General features: G+C 47.3%; 2 protein-coding genes across 3 annotated transcripts in view; one reads left to right on the forward strand and one right to left on the reverse strand.

Annotated features, from left to right (window-relative positions):
* ITGB3BP (integrin subunit beta 3 binding protein) overlaps positions 1 to 21536 on the reverse strand; it is a 42577-nt gene that overhangs the window by 20483 nt on the left and 558 nt on the right. For both annotated transcript variants that reach the window (XM_083157681.1, XM_083157680.1), the window contains exons 2-4: positions 12636 to 12678; positions 10384 to 10516; positions 6239 to 6314 (exon numbers count right to left, since the gene is read on the reverse strand). In XM_083157681.1, the coding sequence (XP_083013807.1) occupies positions 6239 to 6314; positions 10384 to 10516; positions 12636 to 12678 (252 nt within the window). The remainder of the gene's footprint in view (positions 1 to 6238; positions 6315 to 10383; positions 10517 to 12635; positions 12679 to 21536) is intronic.
* The window catches only part of EFCAB7 (EF-hand calcium binding domain 7), a 44772-nt gene continuing 44435 nt past the window's right edge, over positions 21200 to 21536 (forward strand). The window contains exon 1 of the mRNA XM_083157678.1: positions 21200 to 21217. The gene's annotated coding sequence lies outside the window, so the exon portion shown is untranslated. The remainder of the gene's footprint in view (positions 21218 to 21536) is intronic.

Genomic DNA, 21536 nt, shown 5'->3' on the forward strand with positions numbered 1-21536 from the left:
GTCTGTACGATTACATCATACACACCCACTCCATTGATTACACCCATCACAATGGTCCTATAACGACATCACAATGAGTGGTAAGCCAGGGCAGCCCATTAGAGTTCATTGTGTTGCCTGGTTCCCAATCGGACAGGAAGCAATTTCTGGAGCTGTTGCTTACAGATTATTTTCAGTGACCGTTTGGTTACAGCATTCATTATTTGGAGGAGAGAAGAGTGAGGAGCGAGGAGAGATTAGGGTGCAGACATTCACTGTCGCCCCTTCAGGATAAGAGGTGTATCTAGATCGACACTGAGGAGGAAGATGGCGACGTGTCTGATTCTACTCCTCTTACTATTTGTGCCTGGGGTACGCACAGAAAGCAGCCGGGATGCAGAGAAAAGATCAGCAAATAGAGGATTTGCGCCAAGTGATCTGGCTGGGGCAGCTTCATGTGATCCACCCAACAGGAGATCCCCACACAGACATCAGAGCTGCCAGATCTGAGACAACAGCTTACTATATAGATGACCTGCTGGACAACGTGGAGGACCTAGAGTCAGAGATGAAGAGACAGAACATCTCCAACATGATAATCATCATCAGTGTGGTCTTCATCTTTATGCTGCTCTTCACAGCAGTTGTCCTGTACTTCACAGTATTTGCCCGTTACCGGCAACTCATGGGATCGGCGGACAAGACCAGCCGTAGCAAGAACATAAAGGACATCGATGTTGAAGCTGCACGTGGTGACGCTGAAGAAAACTGAAAGATTCTAGAAGCTTGCGGATGTGACATCTCTCCCGGAGGTCTGACCTCCGACGTGCTCCATTGGGGCCTTACATGAGACTCTATACTATACAGAGCCATAGAGGCCCGACGGTATGTCCAATACCCTATACCACCACCGCTTACACAGGAGCATACCGCTACACCCCAGCAGGTATGACCTCAGACATGTGCAGCATTGCGGCCTGCATGAGACTTTATACTATTACAGAGCCATAGAGGTCCGACGGTATGTCCAATACCCTATACCACCACCGCTTACACCATGTTTGGTTTAAACCAAGAGGTTAATTTACTAGGGTGGGGTCAGAGTTGTCGGAGGACTGATAATTCGAGAACGGACATATTTTTAAAGCTGCAATCATTTACTAGGAATGGTTTTGATTAGCAAATGGTTGCAGACCTCCGGCATCTCTCACCCCTTTTCCTCCAAATGTAAGGTTTTGTTTACTAAACCCATTGTCTTTTTTTTCTTATACTACGATTACAGGCATGACACCAAGCCTTCTTACAAAATAGAGAATCCCCCTAGTATTATTGCATATTCCTGTCGCTTGTGGTCTACATTTGACTGAGCGAAACCAATGCAATAAATTTACACAAAACTGAGAGATGTAAGCTCTAACGAGCAGGGCCCTCTATCCTCATGTGCTTTTCTTAGAATATATTTCTTGTACTGTAAGTCATTACTTTCTTGTATTTGCTCAATTATGTATTGTTAAGTGCTGCAGAACCCTTGTGGTGCCATGTAAATAAATAAAATAATAATAATAATAATAATAATAATAATAAGGCTGAACCAGATTAGAGAGGTACTAAATCTGCCTAGCATCAACTATGACTCCACAAACTCCTCCCATAACAATCCTACAGGACATGAGAAAACTATAATTGACATTCTAGATCTTAAAGGGTCTACTAACCCAACGCATTGAAGAGGCAGTACACAGATATACCCCGCATGGTCTAATCTCCTTCATGTATATTTCATTTCAAAGCCTTCAAAAGTATTGAAATGTCTCTGCATATTTATTTTGTTTACGCTATCTACATATATTCAACTGTAACAGGAATAATTAGCAGTAACAAACTGATATTTGACATCTTTCAATTAACTCAAAGCCTAATAACTCACTCAATTAAATTGAAAGCATGGGTGGTTAAGGGTTTTAATATTTAGCATGTTTTAGTACTAAAATAATCAAGAATATATATTTTTTTTTTCCAATTATAACATTCATGCAAATAAAACTGGTTTAAAAAAAAAAATAAATAAAAAAAAAAACTTTGTTCCACCAATCTCACTGCCGGGTAACCCAAACCAGGTGTACTGAGCGTGTGCAGCCAGAAATACACCACGCAACACTGACTCCTGTGCATGGATCTTGTGGAGACACAGGTGGGGCGATTCCAAAACAAATCACAAAGAAATAAAACCCTAATACCTACAAGGACACATAGCCATAGGCAGCCATAGGCAGCCACTGGCATAAACGCCAAACATCGGTGAAGGGGGGGGGGGGGGGGGAATTCGGCCTGCTACGAGCCGGTCTGAACCAATGTTCCCTCTAATTTTACGAAGGCTGAGTGCGGCTAAAGATTTTGGCTGTGCATCTTGGAAGGAAATTTAAATTTTTGTGCGTCACTTATATATAACTGGAAAATGACGTCCAGAATTGTGTTAACTTTACTTCAAACTGATATTAAACATTTAAACATTCAAAACACAGCACACAATGTAGTTAATGGGTGAAACACACAGTAATTGAGTCCACAACTGCAAAAAGGGACCACTGCTGCTTTGTGCGCTCTGTTGTAATGTCTGTGCGCACGCTCGTCGAGTTGTGTGCGCGCGCACGTGCGCACAGCTTAGAGGGAACACTGGTCTGAACTGGCCCCACATATACACCTGATGCAATAAGCAGCCTTATCTGATGACTATTATTTGATAGAGGAAAGTGATTACAGCGCAGCGCCTTGCTCTAAAGTGATTCTCTAAGTGGCCCCGGCCCTTTCATTAACCTTACACACGATAACGCCGACTCTCTTACAAAAAGAATAACAGTATTAACTTGTAAACGGATACTGGAGCATGGAAACTGAACCCGGGCCGTGGGAGAACCTCCCATTCTGATCCCACAGAAGGACTGATTACAAGTGGCATTTACCAGACACTTAAGTTGCTGTTTACTGCATTCCCGTGGCTGCAACAGATGGCTGCCGGGAGAGGAAATGTCAGCATCAGTGTATTATACAAGATGGGAATTGCTTTGGGGCTGGAAAGTTCACGGCAAATAGCTGAATTTGTGTTATCTCATGCCCTAGAATGCTGTACGGTAAAATTGTAGCTCGTTTTGAATAATGTTTAAAAAGTTGATCCTCGTGTGGCGAGAGGTGCATTTAGGCAGGATTGGCCCTAGGGAAATAGAGTCCATCTGTCAGCGAATCAGCGCACACTAAGCCCAAATCACGCCCATCACCGCCGCAATAAGCGACGCCCATAAAGCAAACCTGCACAGTGAGAGTCGCCCAATCAGACCTGAGTAATACATAAGGTTGAACAATCATTGTAGGGCAGCCAAACGCTGGCTTGGTGCTCCAACGGCCAATTAAAATTGTAATAGGCAAAAAAAAAAAACAGTACGTGTGGTTGCAAATCATAACAAATGTGTACAGAAGAAGTGTCTTGTCCCTCACCACAAAACTGACACTAAAGAGGGGGGGGGGGGGGATTCCTGGGGGTAGCAATCTAAAAATGATGAGAAGAGACACTTGTTTGGGCACCCAAACGGGATTTTTCTTTTCGCGCACATTAGTTTGGTCATGCTTAGGCGCTTTGCGCGCCTAAATACGACCTTAATGGGCTTGATAGCCGTGATAACATTTGCATATCGCCCTGTGATCAGGTGTGATAAAACATTTCCCCCCCCTATGGATGACCTATAAAACACAATTACTTTTACTGGGAAATGTAACATGGTCACAGTTTGGGCGATGACTGCCAGTCTCAGGTGGTTTTTTAATGCAGCAATCATTTATAAGGCACAGTAAATGATGCCGCTTAAAAAAAAAAAAAAATGTAAAACCCGATATCGGACAGCATTCCGCACCGCCAGCAAATTCGGACCCAATTACATTTCACGGCATGCGTTTTCATGAATATCACCAATATGAAACGGCGTCTGGGATCATCGTAAAAAAAAACCCCGCATACTCTAGGGCAGTGTTTATTGTTTCCAGGGTTCCCACTTACACCTGTAGGATTAATGCCGATGCTTCTTCCACCTGTGTCAGTGCTGGGCAGATGATCGCTGATGTCTGATTGCAGCACAGGTAGCTCCCAGTGGATTGCTGGTCAGGCAAAAGCACAATGAGATGCTGATGACGCTGAAGACAGAACCATAAGTGACACAACATGGTTCTTCTCCATAGCAATGGGTCTTCTTCTGCCATAAAAATACTTTTTTTCATCTTTCGCCATTACCAATATTATTTTCAAGTACCCCCAACTGGTCTGCAGAGTACCCCCAGGGGTACTAGTACCCCAGGTTGGGAACCACTGCTCTAGGGCACAGTGATGAAAGAAAGATTGTGAGCCACTACTTTAACCCCTTCAGTGGTGGGTTTTTTTTTTGGGAGCGCTCCCCACTGGGCGAGTTTTTTATGGGGAGCGCTCCCTTTAAAAAAAACCCACCACTACCCCCCTGGGTCCGGGCAGCGCCGCTGAACTGTCAATCAGCGGCTGCCCGGACCTGCGCCCCCCGCGCCGCATCGCTGTCCCCGGCAGCCGGCTTGTCATAAGCCGGCGCCGGGGACTTCTATTGAACACCCGGAGGGGAGGGGGGAGGAGGAGGCGACGCCGCAGAGGGGAGGGAGCCGGGCAGCGCGACGCTGCCTGAGATCAGAGTGAACTCAGCAGCGCCGCCCGGCTCTAAACAGTGGCAATCCCGAGAATTTTCCGGGCTTGCCAGACTGGGCACTGAGGCACAGCCCGGAAAATTCTCGGGATTGCCACTGAAGAGGTTAAAGGTGACACTCGTCTATAGGGTCACAATTATACACCAGCTGTTACATCTGCAATAAATTCATCAATATTGAAATAAAACTCACACCCCACATTCTGTCTCTCACAGGTGAAGTGTACCTAAGATGGAAATTACAGACCCCTCATCTTTTTAAGTGGGTCAACTTGCGCAATAGGTGGCTGTCCAAATACTTTTTTGCCCCGCTGTATCTTGACCTTCATAGTCGACACTATGACCCATACCGAGAAATGGAATTCTGGGAGCTGCTACGACAGGTTGTCGACACGCTCCGCACATTTATAATAGGTTAACAGAATTTGGGAAAAAGAACCTGGAATTTTATAGTAGATAAAAGGTGTCCTACACACTGTACTGCGCTCAGCAATCATGGAAACTATGGCACCACACCACTTATTATCCCGAATGTGTGCGAACAATGTTGCAGTAGCAATTCTAGACTTGAGAGCGCACGCGCACACACGCACACACACACACACACCGGGTGCTTCCATCACTCTACGGTCTGTAACTCAGCACTGAGATATAGATCAGAGTGTGCTAGAAGCACCAGATCAGAGAACCTTTGGCCCACCCAGCATTTACCGCAACAGTTTTAGCATGGCCAAATAGCTAAACTGTAGCAGTGCATGCTGGGAAGTGCAGTTCAACAACATCTGAAGGGCCAAAGGTTCCCCCCATCGCTGCTTTAGAGAGCGCCATTTAATTCAGGTCTGGAGTCTACAGCAACTTAGTAATTTCAGCACAAAATAAAGACATTGTGGGGGAGATGTACTAAGCCTTAAGGTGCCCATACACGGTACAATTGCTGGGTGCGACGAGATGCGCGCTCCCGTCACACATCTCATCGCACAGCTCAAAACGTACGTGCTGCACATATTTTTTGTACTAGATCTCATCTCATTGCAAAACCGATGAGATCTAGTCCAAATTGTATACAATAATTGTACCGTGGATATACAGCCAATCCGCTCATAACTGTCATTTTTCAAACACCGCCTGTAACATGTCAGTTAGCAGCTGATTGGCTGGTGGTTTGTCACTTTCTATTTTATCACTTTTCAAGCTTAGTACATCGGGACCTGTGTCTATACAGAAGTGTCCTCAGACAGTATTGTTGCAATAGTTCCAAACCCCTTTTACCCTTCGAATTTGATTTTGATGGCAAACGTGACCAAGTTCCGCTAAGCTCGGTATATAGATTCAGGTTCAGCTGCACACAGATATACAAGTGTTGCATATCAAAGCGGTTTGCTGCTTCACAATGAATTTCGTTGAAAAAAGACGCTACATCCCTCTGCGCATCGTGGTGGTATCGCATAGCGTATTCAGGCTAGGTGGACAAAGCTGTATATTGCCAGTATAGGAGAATATGCCCTCCAACATCAGCTTTGTACCATGGGTGCTGATTTTTAGAAACTTACTCAGAATTTTCATCTGTGGCAGGCTGCCCTCTGCTGGACTTTCCTGGCTCTGCGGACTTGGCATGCTTGTCGTCATCTGTCCACAATAAGGAAAAGAACAAAAAGAAAAAAAAAAAAGTTACCGTAAGTCCATTTTTGCCTCATTTCCAGCCGTCATATATGTGTAAAGATAAATGCACAAAAGTATTCGGGATGCATTAAAACCAGAACACATGTACAATCAATCCGGACTGGTACACTAAAATGCCTATTCGCCGGTGTGCACCAGACAGACATACAGCCTGTTCACAATGAAATAATCCCTGGCATTATACTATACTACTTCTGACGTTGTGTGCCACTCGAGTCTTTAAATAAGGTGCGGGATGATTGCCCAACAAGGAAGATCCCGATGGTCAGTATCCCGACTGCCAGTGCTCCGACAGGGGGGATCCCGACTCACAGGGGCTATTCTCCCTTGCAGAAGTCCACGAGCGAAGAGAGCCACTGAGCTTGCAGCGAGCTCCCAAGGGCTTCTTTGCACTAGCCACCATCGTAGCACCGCAGTCTTGGCTTAATTGGGTCCAGATTAGGCATACGGCCACTAAGACCCCCAATCCTGACCCCGTTGGGGCCCCAGGGGCCAAGAAAGGGATCAGGCCGCTATACAAATTGGGTCAGTGAAGCGAACTATGTCAGAGTTGCATAATATAGAGGAGAGAGAGAGAGGACACGGGGTTCCAGAACAAAAATGTGGTCGGATTCGGGAGCAGACCATAGAGAGGTGTATACCAGGCACACCATGGGCATGGGGGCGCATGTTCAAGGCCTTCCGATGGACAGATTTGGATGAGAACTTTAGATGACACCAGGCAGCCACCTCCTGGGTCTGCTGGAAGAGCTGTCGGGCTTAAAGCAAGAAAAGGGTGACGATCAAGTAATGCTAATTGCACAACTAACCCAGGGTTGCCGACCCTCCCGGAATTTCCGGGAGTCTCCCGAAAATCGGGTCCCCCTCCCGGCCCCCCGGAAGGGTGGGCAACCCTCCCGGATTCAGGGGGGACCCCCGCAATCCTCGGGTCTCAGAGGAGGGGGCGGAGCTAAAATGTCACAATCGCGTCATTTTAGCCCCCTCCACGGAGATCCCTGAATCCGCTGGTTTACCAGCATGGGGCGGGGCTTAGTGATGTCACTCTTAAGCCCCACCCCCTGAGCGGCTGAAACTCTCCTCTCCGGGCTTCTCCTGGAGAGGAGAATAAGAAAGTCGGCAACCCTGAACTAACCCCAAGCAATGCCGGGTACCTCAGCAGGTGATATAACTGAAAAAGCCCAATTTACACCTCCAGTGATGGTAGCAGAGGGCACATATTGAGGTTCCCCTTATATTTATTAAGTCTCTTATATAGCGCACACATATTCCGCAGCGCTTTACAGAGTATAGTTAAACATTCACATCAGTCCCTGCCCCAGAGGAGCTTACAATCTATATTCCCTACCACATGTACGCGCACACACACACAGACATTCTAGGGTTAATTTTGTTGGCAGCCAATTAGCCTACCAGAATATATTTGGATTGTGGGAGGAAACCGGAGTCCCCAAAGTAAACCCACGCAAGCACGGGGAGAATATACAAACTCCACACAGTTAGGGTCATGGTGGGGATTGAACCCATGATCTCAGTGCTGTGAGGCAGTAATGCTAACCATTACACCATCCGTGCTGCCCTGTATATATAACACATGGTGGGGATAGAACCCATGACCTCAGTGCTGTGAGGCAGTAATGCTAACCATTACACCGTCCGTACTGCCCCGTATATATAACACATGGTGGGGATAGAACCCATGACCTCAGTGCTGTGAGGCAGTAATGCTAACCATTACACCGTCTGTACTGCCCCGTATATATAACACATGGTGGGGATAGAACCCATGACCTCAGTGCTGTGAGGCAGTAATGCTAACCATTACACCGTCCGTACTGCCCCGTATATATAACACATGGTGGGGATAGAACCCATGACCTCAGTGCTGTGAGGCAGTAATGCTAACCATTACACCGTCTGTACTGCCCCGTATATATAACACATGGTGGGGATAGAACCCATGACCTCAGTGCTGTGAGGCAGTAATGTAACCATTACACCATCCGTGCTGCCCCGTATATATAACACATGGTGGGAATAGAACCCCTGACCTCAGCGCTGTGAGGCAGTAATCCTAACCACTACACTATCCGTGCTGCCCCGTATATATAACACATGGTGGGGATAGAACCCATGACCTCAGCGCTGTGAGGCAGTAATGCTAACCATTACACCATCCGTACTGCCCTGTATATATAACACATGGTGGGTATAGAACCCATGACCTCAGCGCTGTGAGGCAGTAATGCTAACCATTACACCATCCGTGATGCCCCTAAGTAACTTACCAGGGATAAGGCCCGTCTAGACTTGACGGACAGGCCACTTACTAATAGAGTGGGAGGGACGGTTTCATACGATTCACAGGTGAATCCAGGAAACTATTCTTTGTCCCCTTTGGAAAGAGAAAACTAAACTGCTGTTACCGTGATAATGACATCATTCTGCCAGCACCGAGAACGCATCTCCTATAACAGAGATGAAGTAGACAAGGACAGAAAATCTCAGATTTATTAAAAAAAAAAGAACTTTGTGACGCTACGATTCCCCGCTACAATGTCCATACATTGCTGCATTAACGAGCATCTACAGTCGGAGAATGAGATTCAGGCTACATCCACTTAAGGAAAGTAATCAGGCTCCTCTCAGGCGTGGAGCTCAGACTGATCCACTCAGATGGAGGAGAACACTTAAACACGCAGCATGAACAAAGTTTATTAAAACCAATATCATTTACACTTTACATTACCGGCTTCCCGCTCTGCTCACATAACCAGCGCGCCGATCGCGCACCGACGGCCTTTAATGTACATATAACGAAGTGACGGCGGCACATACATGTAAATGGGGAGAAGTACGCAGAACAGGACTGGTAGCTTAGCGGACGTGTAAGCAGACCGCTGTGATGCTGTAACGGTTTACACTGATGGAAAGAAAAACCCATTAACCCATGCATCAGCCGCATCTTACTGGTCAGGCTTTAGTAATACCAAGTGAAGAAGGAAAGTCATGGCACCTGTACTGAATGGTGAGATCACATACAAATACATAAAGGAATCTAGGTAAAGCAGGGGAGTTTTAAGAGCGGCAGCAATGCCACTTAGACGATAGTGGGTGATCTGCGGGACCACGGGTGACATTCACATGGTGGACAGTAGTTTTTTGGTGTCGGACCACTTGGATCATACTTTACTCGACTTATCGACCGGATACCCCAACAACTAGAGGGACTATGTAAAAACCTGACCCGGATTAGACTCCGGACCGGACATCAAAATCTGCAGTCCGGAGCTTGTAGGGTCCGGTCTGGGGGGTGTCCTGTCCGGGGGGTGTCTTGTCTGGGGGGGGGTCCCTGTGATAGCTATCACTAGGGACACAGTGGAGGGGAGACTACAGCCTCCCTGTGTGGTCCGGACCATCCGTTTTTTGCTACATGCACAGACCATACAATGGGGCAAATGTATTAAGTCTGGCGAAGAGATAAACTGGAGAAAAAGTGGAAGGAGATAATGCACCAGCCAATCAGCTGTGTTTGAAATATGACAGTTGGGAGTTGATTGGCTGGTTCATTATCTCCTTCCACTTTATCTCTTCACCAGGCTTAATACATCTGCCCCAAGGAGACTTTATTCTACCCCTCCTCCTCTACCTGGTGACAGGACAGGACAACCGGACAGGACACCCCCTGGACCAGAGGCTACAAGCTCCAAAATGCAGAGTTTGATGTCCGGTCCGGTGGTTTTGTCCTGGTCCGGTTTTTACCCATACCCACAACTAGATGCTGTACAGTCACTAGGATGGGCTGGCTACACTGACATGAGCGATGGGAGACACAGGGGGATACTAACTGGTGCGCTGCCCCCACAAGGGTAGAACAGTCACTGACACCTACTATGTAACTAATAAAACTAGATGGGGGAACCGTATGAGAACAGATACATAGAGACAGAGACACATAACGATGAGAGACAGGTCTAGCGGGACCATCCCGATAATAACAGAGACAAATCGGACTAACCTGTTGGCGTCCTCTGCCTGGCCGCTGCTGCTGCTCTCCGTTTAGAGACTGAAGTGGGGGTCATTTTCCGGGTGCCAGTTACTGGGGAGTAAGGGCGGAGGTCTTGCGCTGCCTTCCTTTTGGTCTTTTCCTTCTGTATGTAATAGGAAAATATCATTATAATGGTACACGGTCATTAGTGCGACCTAAATTACTTTGACATGCTTTGGGTCCACCGACCACTGAAGGTGGACCCAGCTTAGATCGACACATGAGATTACAGGGTTGGAAGGTCGACACAAGCATTAGTCGACAATGGCTAGGTCAACAGTCAAAAGGTCGACATGGGGTTTTTCACTGTTTTTTGAGCCGACATGTGCCAACAGGTGGTATTTCATGCCCTACCATCCACTAGGGCATGGAGGGAGAATAAAATAGTGTGCCGAGTGCAGCAAGGCACCGTGCCCGAAGTGAGGGGATGCGGTACACTTTGACGGTGTCCACTATGTCGACATTAGGGACCCAATCTTTTTGCAAATGTCAGCTGCCTGCCCACCGTACCCGCATGACCGCCTCATTACCATGAGAACGCCCAGCATTCTAATGGGAACAGCCATGAAACGCTGGGCATTCCCAAATTGTAATGGGGCTGCCCATCCTATATATGAATAACCCCCCCATATACGCTGTGGGGTTTAGAAGTCTTAAAAGCAGCTTTGACAGCTCACCATGGGCCTTATTTTGGTTCACTCTTTCTGACAAAATCCTTCTTAGATGGACAAAACCATGTGCACTGCAGGTGGGGCAGATGTTACTTGTGCAGAGAGAATTAGATTTGGGTGGGGTTTTACTTCAAAGTGAGATCTTTATTGCAGTGTAAAAATAAAGCAGTCAGTATTTACCCTGCACAGAAACAAAATAACTCACCCAAATCTAATTCTCTCTGCACATTTTACATCTGCCCCCCTGCAGTGCACATGGTTTTGTCCATCTAAGAAGGATTTTGTCAGAAAGAGTGAACCAAAATAAGGCCCCATGTCCTAAGTGACGTTCTCTCTGTACACCCTATAAGGTACACAACCTTTATCTCTGGTACCGAAATAAGCGGAAATGCTTTACTCTCAGCGTGCAGGACAGTCCTGACCAGCCGCAGACCTCATTATACTCTCCCCGCCATTAGTATTCGCGTTATCAGCCTTCGCTGGCATGAGGGCTTCATAATCCCGTATATGATACATTTGGCATTGCGGCAGATCCATTTGGCACAGTGTTTGCACTGAGACGGGATCCACAAACATAACAGTAATAGTTCAGTGTGATTTTATACGATAGTAATGGCGGGATAATTTATAGAAGCAGTGCTATTTTTATGGCTTAATTATTGCAGATTAGCCGAGGTAAACAATTATGTTCTTCCCATAAAAATGCCTGTCTGGTTCCCATTTCCCATTCGCAAAGTCTAATTCGCTCGATGTAACATTATCATAATTCCATATTGTTCCGAGAGGTGGCCGATGACAAGACGGCTCCCGCTGCAGCCGCCGCGGCGTCGGAGCTGACAAATGAGTCCCCTACACCTGGTGACATATTCAATTTGGAAAGTGACTAGTGGGTACACAGAAATACACTCGTCTTCGCCGTTATTACCGGTCAGTCCTGTCGACAGCCCTTAGATCCGGCATGTGTCTGCCCCCCGCGACTAAGCAGGGGTATGCGTGCTATGCCCAGCCACTCGTCGCAAAACTGTCGCAGATGCAAATCTGCAGGATCCTGTTGCAGCGACAGAACATTTAACTCCTCCGGTTCCTCTCGGACTGAGGTGGGAGGTATTTCAGATCAGCTTGGGACACGAGCAGGGCAGCCGAGAGGAATGCCGGGCCCCGGTAAAATTTTGGGGGTGTGGCCTAAGTGTGGGTGTTGTGGGCACCTCCCACACTTAGGCCACACCCCCAAAATGTTTAGAGGTGGGTAAAAGAAAACTTATCTCAGACGCAGCACACACCTACAGCATGTGCTGTGCTGACAGCAGGCTCAGCATGACCTCTCACGCTGTCAGTGAGACACTCATGCTGAGCCTGCTGTCAGAACAGCACATGCTGTAGAAGTGTGTGCTACTGGTAATACCCGGGAGGGACGGAGGGGGAAGGGAGGGGTCGAACCAGGGCCCCTGCGGGGCCCCTTCAGCAAGCCTGGGCCCGGGTAATTAGTACCTGCTCCCCCCCTCTCTCGGCTCCCCTGGACACGAGGCACAGTGCGAAGGCCGGGATACGTACCTTGTCGCTTTCCCCGGCTTCCAAGCGTAGTGACCTTCTGGCTCTGAAACAGAAGGGAAGCGATACGAGTTAGGACAGACAAAGGGGCGGTGTTCACAGCGGCCTGCAGAAGAACTATAAATCCCAGCATACACAGCCAGCCGCTGTTCTCTCATACTACGACATTTTATTTTGCTTCATATACACACATACATTTTTGCTATGCCCTGTGAAGGTCGACATACATTGTGTCGACCACTAAAGGTGGACAGGGCTTCGGTCTATACATGACATAGGTCGACATGGATAAGGTCAACAGGTTTATACAAGCATCAGGTCGACAGTCAAAATTTTGACATGAGTTTTTCCGTGTTTTTTGTAAGTCGACATGATCAACGTATCAGTGCACCGCTGCCCTCGCCATGCTTTGGGCACGGTGCTTCACACTAATATACTCTCCCCCCACACCCCAGTATGATGTACCACCTGTCAGCTCAAAAAAAAAAACCTCATATAGACAGTTTGATTGTCGTCATTCCCATTGTCCAACTAATGCTTATGTTGACCGATTTCATGTGTCAACCTTTATTGGTCGACCTAGCGACCTTTATCCCGCCAGGACACTACTCTATAAAGTACCGGGATGGATGTTGATGTAACACACCGAGGCCGATACCGGGATGGATGTTGCTGTAACACACCGAGGCCGATACCGGGATGGATGTTGCTGTAACACACCGAGGCCGATACCGGGATGGATATTGATGTAACACACCGAGGCCGATACCGGGATGGATATTGATGTAACACACCGAGGCCGATACCGGGATGGATATTGATGTAACACACCGAGGCCGATACCGGGATGGATGTTGCTGTAACACACCGAGGCCGATACCGGGATGGATGTTGCTGTAACACACCGAGGCCGATACCGGGATGGATGTTGCTGTAACACACCGAGGCCGATACCGGGATGGATATTGATGTAACACACCGAGGCCGATACCGGGATGGATGTTGATGTAACACACCGAGGCCGATACCGGGATGGATATTGATGTAACACACCGAGGCCGATACCGGGATGGATGTTGATGTAACACACCGAGGCCGATACCGGGATGGATATTGATGTAACACACCGAGGCCGATACCGGGATGGATATTGATGTAACACACCGAGGCCGATACCGGGATGGATGTTGATGTAACACACCGAGGCCGATACCGGGATGGATATTGATGTAACACACCGGGATGGATGTTGATGTAACACACCGAGGCCGATACCGGGATGGATATTGATGTAACACACCGAGGCCGATACCGGGATGGATATTGATGTAACACACCGAGGCCGATACCGGGATGGATGTTGATGTAACACACCGAGGCCGATACCGGGATGGATATTGATGTAACACACCGAGGCCGATACCGGGATGGATGTTGATGTAACACACCGAGGCCGATACCGGGATGGATGTTGATGTAACACACCGAGGCCGATACCGGGATGGATATTGATGTAACACACCGAGGCCGATACCGGGATGGATTTTGCTGTAACACAACGAGGCCGATACCGGGATGGATATTGATGTAACACACCGAGGCCGATACCGGGATGGATATTGATGTAACACAACGAGGCCGATACCGGGATGGATATTGATGTAACACACCGAGGCCGATACCGGGATGGATGTTGCTGTAACACACCGAGGCCGATACCGTGATGGATATTGATGTAACACACCGAGGCCGATACCGGGATGGATATTGATGTAACACACCGAGGCCGATACCGGGATGGATGTTGATGTAACACACCGAGGCCGATACCGGGATGGATATTGATGTAACACACCGAGGCCGATACCGGGATGGATGTTGATGTAACACACCGAGGCCGATACCGGGATGGATGTTGATGTAACACACCGAGGCCGATACCGGGATGGATATTGATGTAACACACCGAGGCCGATACCGGGATGGATTTTGCTGTAACACAACGAGGTCGATACCGGGATGGATGTTGCTGTAACACACCGAGGCCGATACCGGGATGGATATTGATGTAACACAACGAGGCCGATACCGGGATGGATGTTGATGTAACACACCGAGGCCGATACCGGGATGGATGTTGATGTAACACACCGAGGCCGATACCGGGATGGATATTGATGTAACACACCGAGGCCGATACCGGGATGGATGTTGATGCAACACACCGAGGCCGATACCGGGATGGATTTTGCTGTAACGCACCGAGGCCGATACCGGGATGGATGTTGATGTAACACACCGAGGCCGATACCGGGATGGATGTTGATGCAACACAACGAGGCCGATACCGGGATGGATATTGCTGTAACACACCGAGGCCGATACCAGGATGGATGTTGATGTAACACAACAAGGCCGATACCGGGATGGATATTGATGTAACACACTGAGGCCGATACCGGGATGGATGTTGCTGTAACACACTGAGGCCGTTACCGGGATGGATGTTGCTGTAACACACTGAGGCCGATACCGGGATGGATGTTGCTGTAACACACTGAGGCCGATACCGGGATGGATGTTGCTGTAACACAGCAAGGCCGATACCGGGATGGATGTTGCTGTAACACACTAAGGCCGATACCGGGATGGATGTTGATGTAACACAACAAGGCTGATACCGGGATGAATATTGATGTAACACAACAAGGCCGATACCGGGATGGATGTTGATGTAACACAGCAAGGCCGATACCGGGATGGATGTTGATGTAACACAACGAGGCCGATACCGGGATGGATATTGATGTAACACAACAAGGCCGATACCGGGATGGATATTGATGTAACACACTGAGGCCGATACCGGGATGGATGTTGCTGTAACACACTGAGGCCGATACCGGGATGGATGTTGCTGTAACACACTGAGGCCGATACCAGGATGGATTTTGCTGTAACACAACGAGGCCGATACCGGGATGGATGTTGATGTAACACACCGAGGCCGATACCGGGATGGATTTTGCTGTAACACACCGAGGCCGATACCGGGATGGATTTTGCGGTCACACACAGATGCTGACACTGGGATGGATTTGCTGCCCTTTTAGAAGGTGCTAGACAGGGCTATTTTTGTGCAGGCTCTAGCAGGAACTGTGGCCCTTATTCTAGTTCACTCTTTCTGACAAAATATTTCTTCGATGGACAAAACCATGTGCACTGCAGGTGAGGCAGGTGTAAAACCCCACCCAAATCTAATTATCTCTGCACAAGTAACACCTGCCTCACCTGCAGTGCACATGGTTTTGTCCATCTAAGAAATATTTTGTCAGAAAGAGTGAACTAGAATAAGGGCCACAGTTCCTGCTGGAGCCTGCACAAAAATAGCCCTGGTGCTAGATAATTAAGTAGATTCTGATTGTTTGCCCATAACAGCATCCAATGTGAAATAGAATTGCCTTCTGAGTAAATTTCTCGCACCCTGCATCTTCCAAAACACATGCATTTCCTCTTCCCTGCCTGTAGTGTCCTGCTCTGCTGTTGTGTATATAGCACAGTGTGGTCTGTATTTCAGCAATCATTTGCAGACCACACCGTGCTAGAAGCACCATAGTAGAGAGCGACACCCCAGGCAGGGAAGAGGAACCGCATGGGGTTTTTGAAAGCTGCAGGGTGCTAGAGTGAACGCCTTCTCAGAAATGGATCCACCAAGTGTCCTTCTGAACCTACCCCTTATTCGGTATATCAACAATTCTCGGGTATGCAGAATTTGTGCTGACAATTAGCGGACGTCATGTAGGAGAGACGGATCGCTCAGCGTGCTCGCATCTCCTAAAGGTAAAGTTATTTCTTGGAGATGGGAACAGATGGCTCAGCCGACATGCTGAAAGCCACTGACCCTTAAGAAACTATGCTCTACCATACACAGCGAGAGACATGCCAGGCACTCTCTCTCTTGCCAAAATCTGTTCCTGAACTGGATGCCCAGCTGTTAATCGCAAAGCTAGAAAAGGAGAGCGGAATATTTATAATGCCTTCAATCCCACAGCTGTCACCTAAAGAGCAGACATTAGCATTTTATTACATGGGGACTAAATACCTATAGCAAGAATGATCCGGGGCCCTGCAAGTAATCGTATGTGTACACACACACACACAGTCATTGTGCATATTATATATATCTATAAAGGAGCAGAACGGCCAACACTCGTCTTACCTATTGTGCCCAGGGACCTTCCAGTGTGTTCCCACAGCTAAACGGCACTCATGGGCAGGGCTGCCACCAGAAATTGTGGGGCCCAGGGCTGATAAAATAGGGATTGCTCCAATATGGTGGATCCTGATTGACTGCAATTCTATGAGCTCCAATTCGCTTGCGGCTTTCCCTACATTTGAAAAGGCCCCTCTGGGGTTTTTCCATGGCTGCCTGCAATGAGCTTGTGGCCTGGAACCAATACAGTGATGGGCCTTTTCGCTGAATGGGCCCGGGACTAATGTACTCTGTATCAGCACTGTTCTATTTTGCTTAAGGTTTGGATGCGAGGTTTATAATTTAGTTTGCATAGTGTTGTGAAATTACCATGGCAACCACAGTCACAGCATGATGTAGGCTTTTCAAACTTGACAGCATTAAAAAAAAAAAAAATCTTTTTAAAATTTACTACTGCTTAATCTTCCCTTCCCAAGGAACTTGGTGACCAACTAGCTCAGACTCCAGGGAAAAAGCAGTAACTGTTTCTAGGAGAGGACACAATATAAATCTCCCCACCAATCACTAAAGCTGCGTTATAGGGCCTGCACACATGACGATATTAAGGCATTTTGTAAGCGTCTTTGCTTAGTTTGGCAGAGTCTCTAAGAAAATGCCCCTACATCGGTGTGTGTAGGGCTATAGATAGTGACACCAATGCGCGTACCCAGCTGAGATTGATGGGCAGTGTCCATCAATCTCGCTGGTCGCCAGTGTTCTCCCCTGTGTGTGGGCTGTCAGCGTCACACATCACTATGGCACTTATTCAGATCTGATCGCAGTACAAATTTGTTCTCAAAATAGGCAAAACCATGTGCACGGCAGTAGAGGCAGATGTCTAAATCTAAATGGAAGTGTAAAAAGAATGCAGCCAGTATTTACCCTACTATATAATAACTCTCTCTACACGTTAGATCTGCCCCACCTGCAGTGCACATGGTTTTGCCCATTATGAGAACAAATTTGTACTGCGTACAGATCTGAATAAGGGCCTATGTGTGTAGGGCCTACAGCAAAAGGTACAAAACTTGGTGTATTTAAATGGAAATAAGATAATTATATCTAGATTTAAAATGGCATTTTGCTCTGGCCCATTGGCACCATCAAGTGAGAATTCTTGGTACCAGGAAACCCCCTTAGTGCACCAATTAGGCCACACTTGCAACTTTTCCAGACAACAAAATACATTTAACAGCCACCTGGTGTGGTATGTAATCCCAGGTGATGTTGTCACCAGGCGAAAAATTGCCAATTTTTGCCTGCTTTTTGGGCAAATCCGACTCGATACAGCATCGGCGAAAAACAAGTGGATATGCGAAATTGACACAAATTCACATGGTTTTTGTCGATATGCGCCCTTTTTCGCCCCCTTCCCAATCCCCCCCCCCGACTAAAAAAAAACTGCAGATTGAATACTAATCGGCAAATTATTGCCGATATTTCACCGGCTAGGAAATTGGGCCGGGATTACATATCCCCAGACTTTAATGTCACCTTGTTTGATTTGACCATGAGACGACTTCCACTATTTGGAATAAGCATTCCAGCACAGCGAACTGTAGATACTGTGCAAAGGTTTAAAAGGAGCGCTTAGAAAAATAGGGCCATTTATAATGACCAGCTCTAAAACCCTTCATAACCAGAACACACCCAGTGGTTCAAATAGGTCGCGCCAATAGGTAACACAAATAGGTGGAGGGCAGTTACTAGTGCATGTGCGATTCAGGCCTCACAAGCATTAAACGTTTCATTCCGCCCAGTAGGGGGATCCTTGTGTCATTTCCTGTTACTAATGTGGAAGTACATATTCATTTGTTACGGCAATTAAAACACTGGGCCTAATTGAGGTGGACACAGAAGCATCTATTCATCAATGTGGTTTGGCGGTGCCAACTAGGGGCTGATTGATAGGAGAGGTTACACAAACACTGCACCAAATCTTAGCCATTCACATCAATGGCCCATTCATTTTAATGGAATGCAGTTTCAATTTTGATATTTACAAGACAGTCATGACAACCATACCATTACATCGACGACATTGGTCACGGTCAACTTAACCATACTCATTCCCATAGAATGAGTTAGGTTACAGTTTAAGGACATTGAAATAAATGGGCTACTGGCATAAGTCGCAATCTATAGCAATTTTTTCTATATCAATAGAGATTCTGGGGGGGGGGTATTTAATCCCGAGTCACAAGTGTCGGTACGTCCCGATAGTCGTGACCCTAGCCCATTCTCAGCCAGCTCTCGTCTGTTTATTGGCAGGCAGGATTCAATGTCCCGCCTGCCGGTCTCCTAAAAGGGGGTGTGTCCACAAATGGACGTCCACGACCGTTCTCGGCAAAACGGGCCCAACAGCTTTTAAAGTCAGGTCCATTCTGACGAGATGCTGCTTCAATGCTATCGGAAAGACAGCATTGAATAGGAACCGGCTGCTATTATATAATTATAAATATAATTGATCAGGGACATAGATACCAACCTTGCTTCATACAGGTTCAGCCCCAAATACCAGGATATGGTCACTGGTTTGACAAGGGGAAGGCCGACATGACTGAAGGTTGACACAAGCATTAGGGCAACAGTCAAAAGGTTGACATGGGGTTTTTCAATCCACTAGGGTGTGGTAGGAGAATGTAATAGAGCGCTGCTTGTCAATTGAGAGGACGCGGTGCTTTGTTGTGGCTAGCAGAGCGAGCACGCAAGGGTACAATGCAGTCTAAATAAAATAACCTACAAAAAACACAGATTGTAGAAAAAATACAAACGCTGTAAAGGTATCAACAAACTTCTGCCAGCGCCGGACATCACATCCACGCCCTCTCCACAAGGTGAGTAAAGGCTCTACCCTCTTACTAGTGTGAAGCTCTGTAAGAACCTACAACACTACTCCTTCTGCATGTTCTACAAGTGCCAGTTCCCCGAGTGTAATCAGCATCCCGACTGCTGTCAAAACACAGGTGCCGGTACCTCAAAAAGGATCAGAATGCCAAGGCCAGAATACACCTCTGTGACCAAGCGTAGCGAAACGTACGTCAGAGGGATTCCGCCGGGACACGTGGTGCACTCACGTGACCGGCTCACTCCAGGCAGGGACGCTAGCAGGAAGCGGCGAGCGCTCACTCCCCATCTATTTTTTCGGCACAGCAGCAGACCTCATCCCGGCTTCCCATTACCATACCGGCGAGGTCTCTCAGGTAACCACTGGTTTTTACCAGTGGACACAATTTTTTATCTTACTGTACCTTACTGTAATTTAGCATAACAAATGTTGTGGATAATCTGTATGCCCCCGCACTGCTCTACATAAATAACATTGCTGCACCTCATGCTGCAGAAATCCCTGCCGCACGGTGAGACACAACTGGTCTTGGAGAAAAAAATCCTATGATTTAAAATAAACCCCAACAAAACAGACCATAACCTGGTGTTAACTGTGGGATTAATGAGGATTTTCTAATAACCATAACCCATACTAAGACCAGTGTGAGTCTCCACATTACCATCACATATATTTTTGCTGCGCTTTTTTAGAATTCTATCCTAGTACAGGAACCCACAATTGATTTTTAGAGCATACCTAATAAAGGCTAAATCTTTATTATTTTCATAAACCTTGATCTGTGATATAAGGGTGCCCCCACCCAGAGTTTTTCTTTCTTTTTTTTCTCCTCCTCCCTTGGCATTGTTTCATTACAATTTAGGCCCCCATACGATTTTGGGACGATTTCATCCGATTTCGGCACTTTGGGCCGATAACCGGATGAAATCGCCCCAAAATCGCAGGTGTGTGATGTATGATCCGATCCGATGCGCGGTCCCGTGCGCATCGGACCGGATCAGGGAGGTCGGACGGTCAGCACATAAGATCATCCGACCTCCCTGTATGCTATGCATATGCCTGCCCTTACTCTGGGGTGCACCACTGACTGTCCCACACAGAGGCACCACAAGACACACATTGTCTGAGTGCTCTGGGACTCACTGTTCCTGATAATAGGATAATTGTCAGTTCTTATAGATCAAAATCATCACTATTCAGTAACTTCTTCTTTATAAATACCAATGCGGTTATACTCCTCATCCTTCCCCTCTCCCAAAACCCTTTTTCCCCCTCCTGTTTCTACTTAAGGCCAGAATACCGACAGACAGCATCCTGATTGGTGAGTATTCCGGTGAGGTTTGGTTTAGGCACTAGTGGGGGGACATAGGGTTAGGCTGCAGGGAGGGGAAGGTGGCTACGAGGAGGGGGTAAGGTTTAAGCAAGGGGAGGTTAGAATTAGGCTGCAGGGGGAGGGGGGTTAGGTTTTGATGGCAGGTTACAGAGGTAAGGGTTCAAGTGTATTTGTATAGAAGTTTGTATGTTCTCCCTGTGGGTTTCTCCTGTGTGATCCAGAACCCTCTCATATTTAAAAAAAACCCCACACTGGTGGGGTAATCCTAGCATATGCACGCATGATCAGTAATATGAAGTGTACGGTCCTCTGGGCACAGGCGACATATTCTCTGTACATACGCTGTCAGGGCTAGCTAGTAGTTCCACAATTGCAAAGCACACACCCATGACTGAAGACCCCACTTTAATGGTGCATTAAAAAGCTATAGGTATGCATACCACCCAACATGACCCTCTCCAGGAGGGACAC

This window comes from Crinia signifera, chromosome 8 (assembly GCF_055691185.1).
Source record: "Crinia signifera chromosome 8, ASM5569118v1, whole genome shotgun sequence".
In the NCBI taxonomy this organism is placed as follows: domain Eukaryota; kingdom Metazoa; phylum Chordata; class Amphibia; order Anura; family Myobatrachidae; genus Crinia; species Crinia signifera.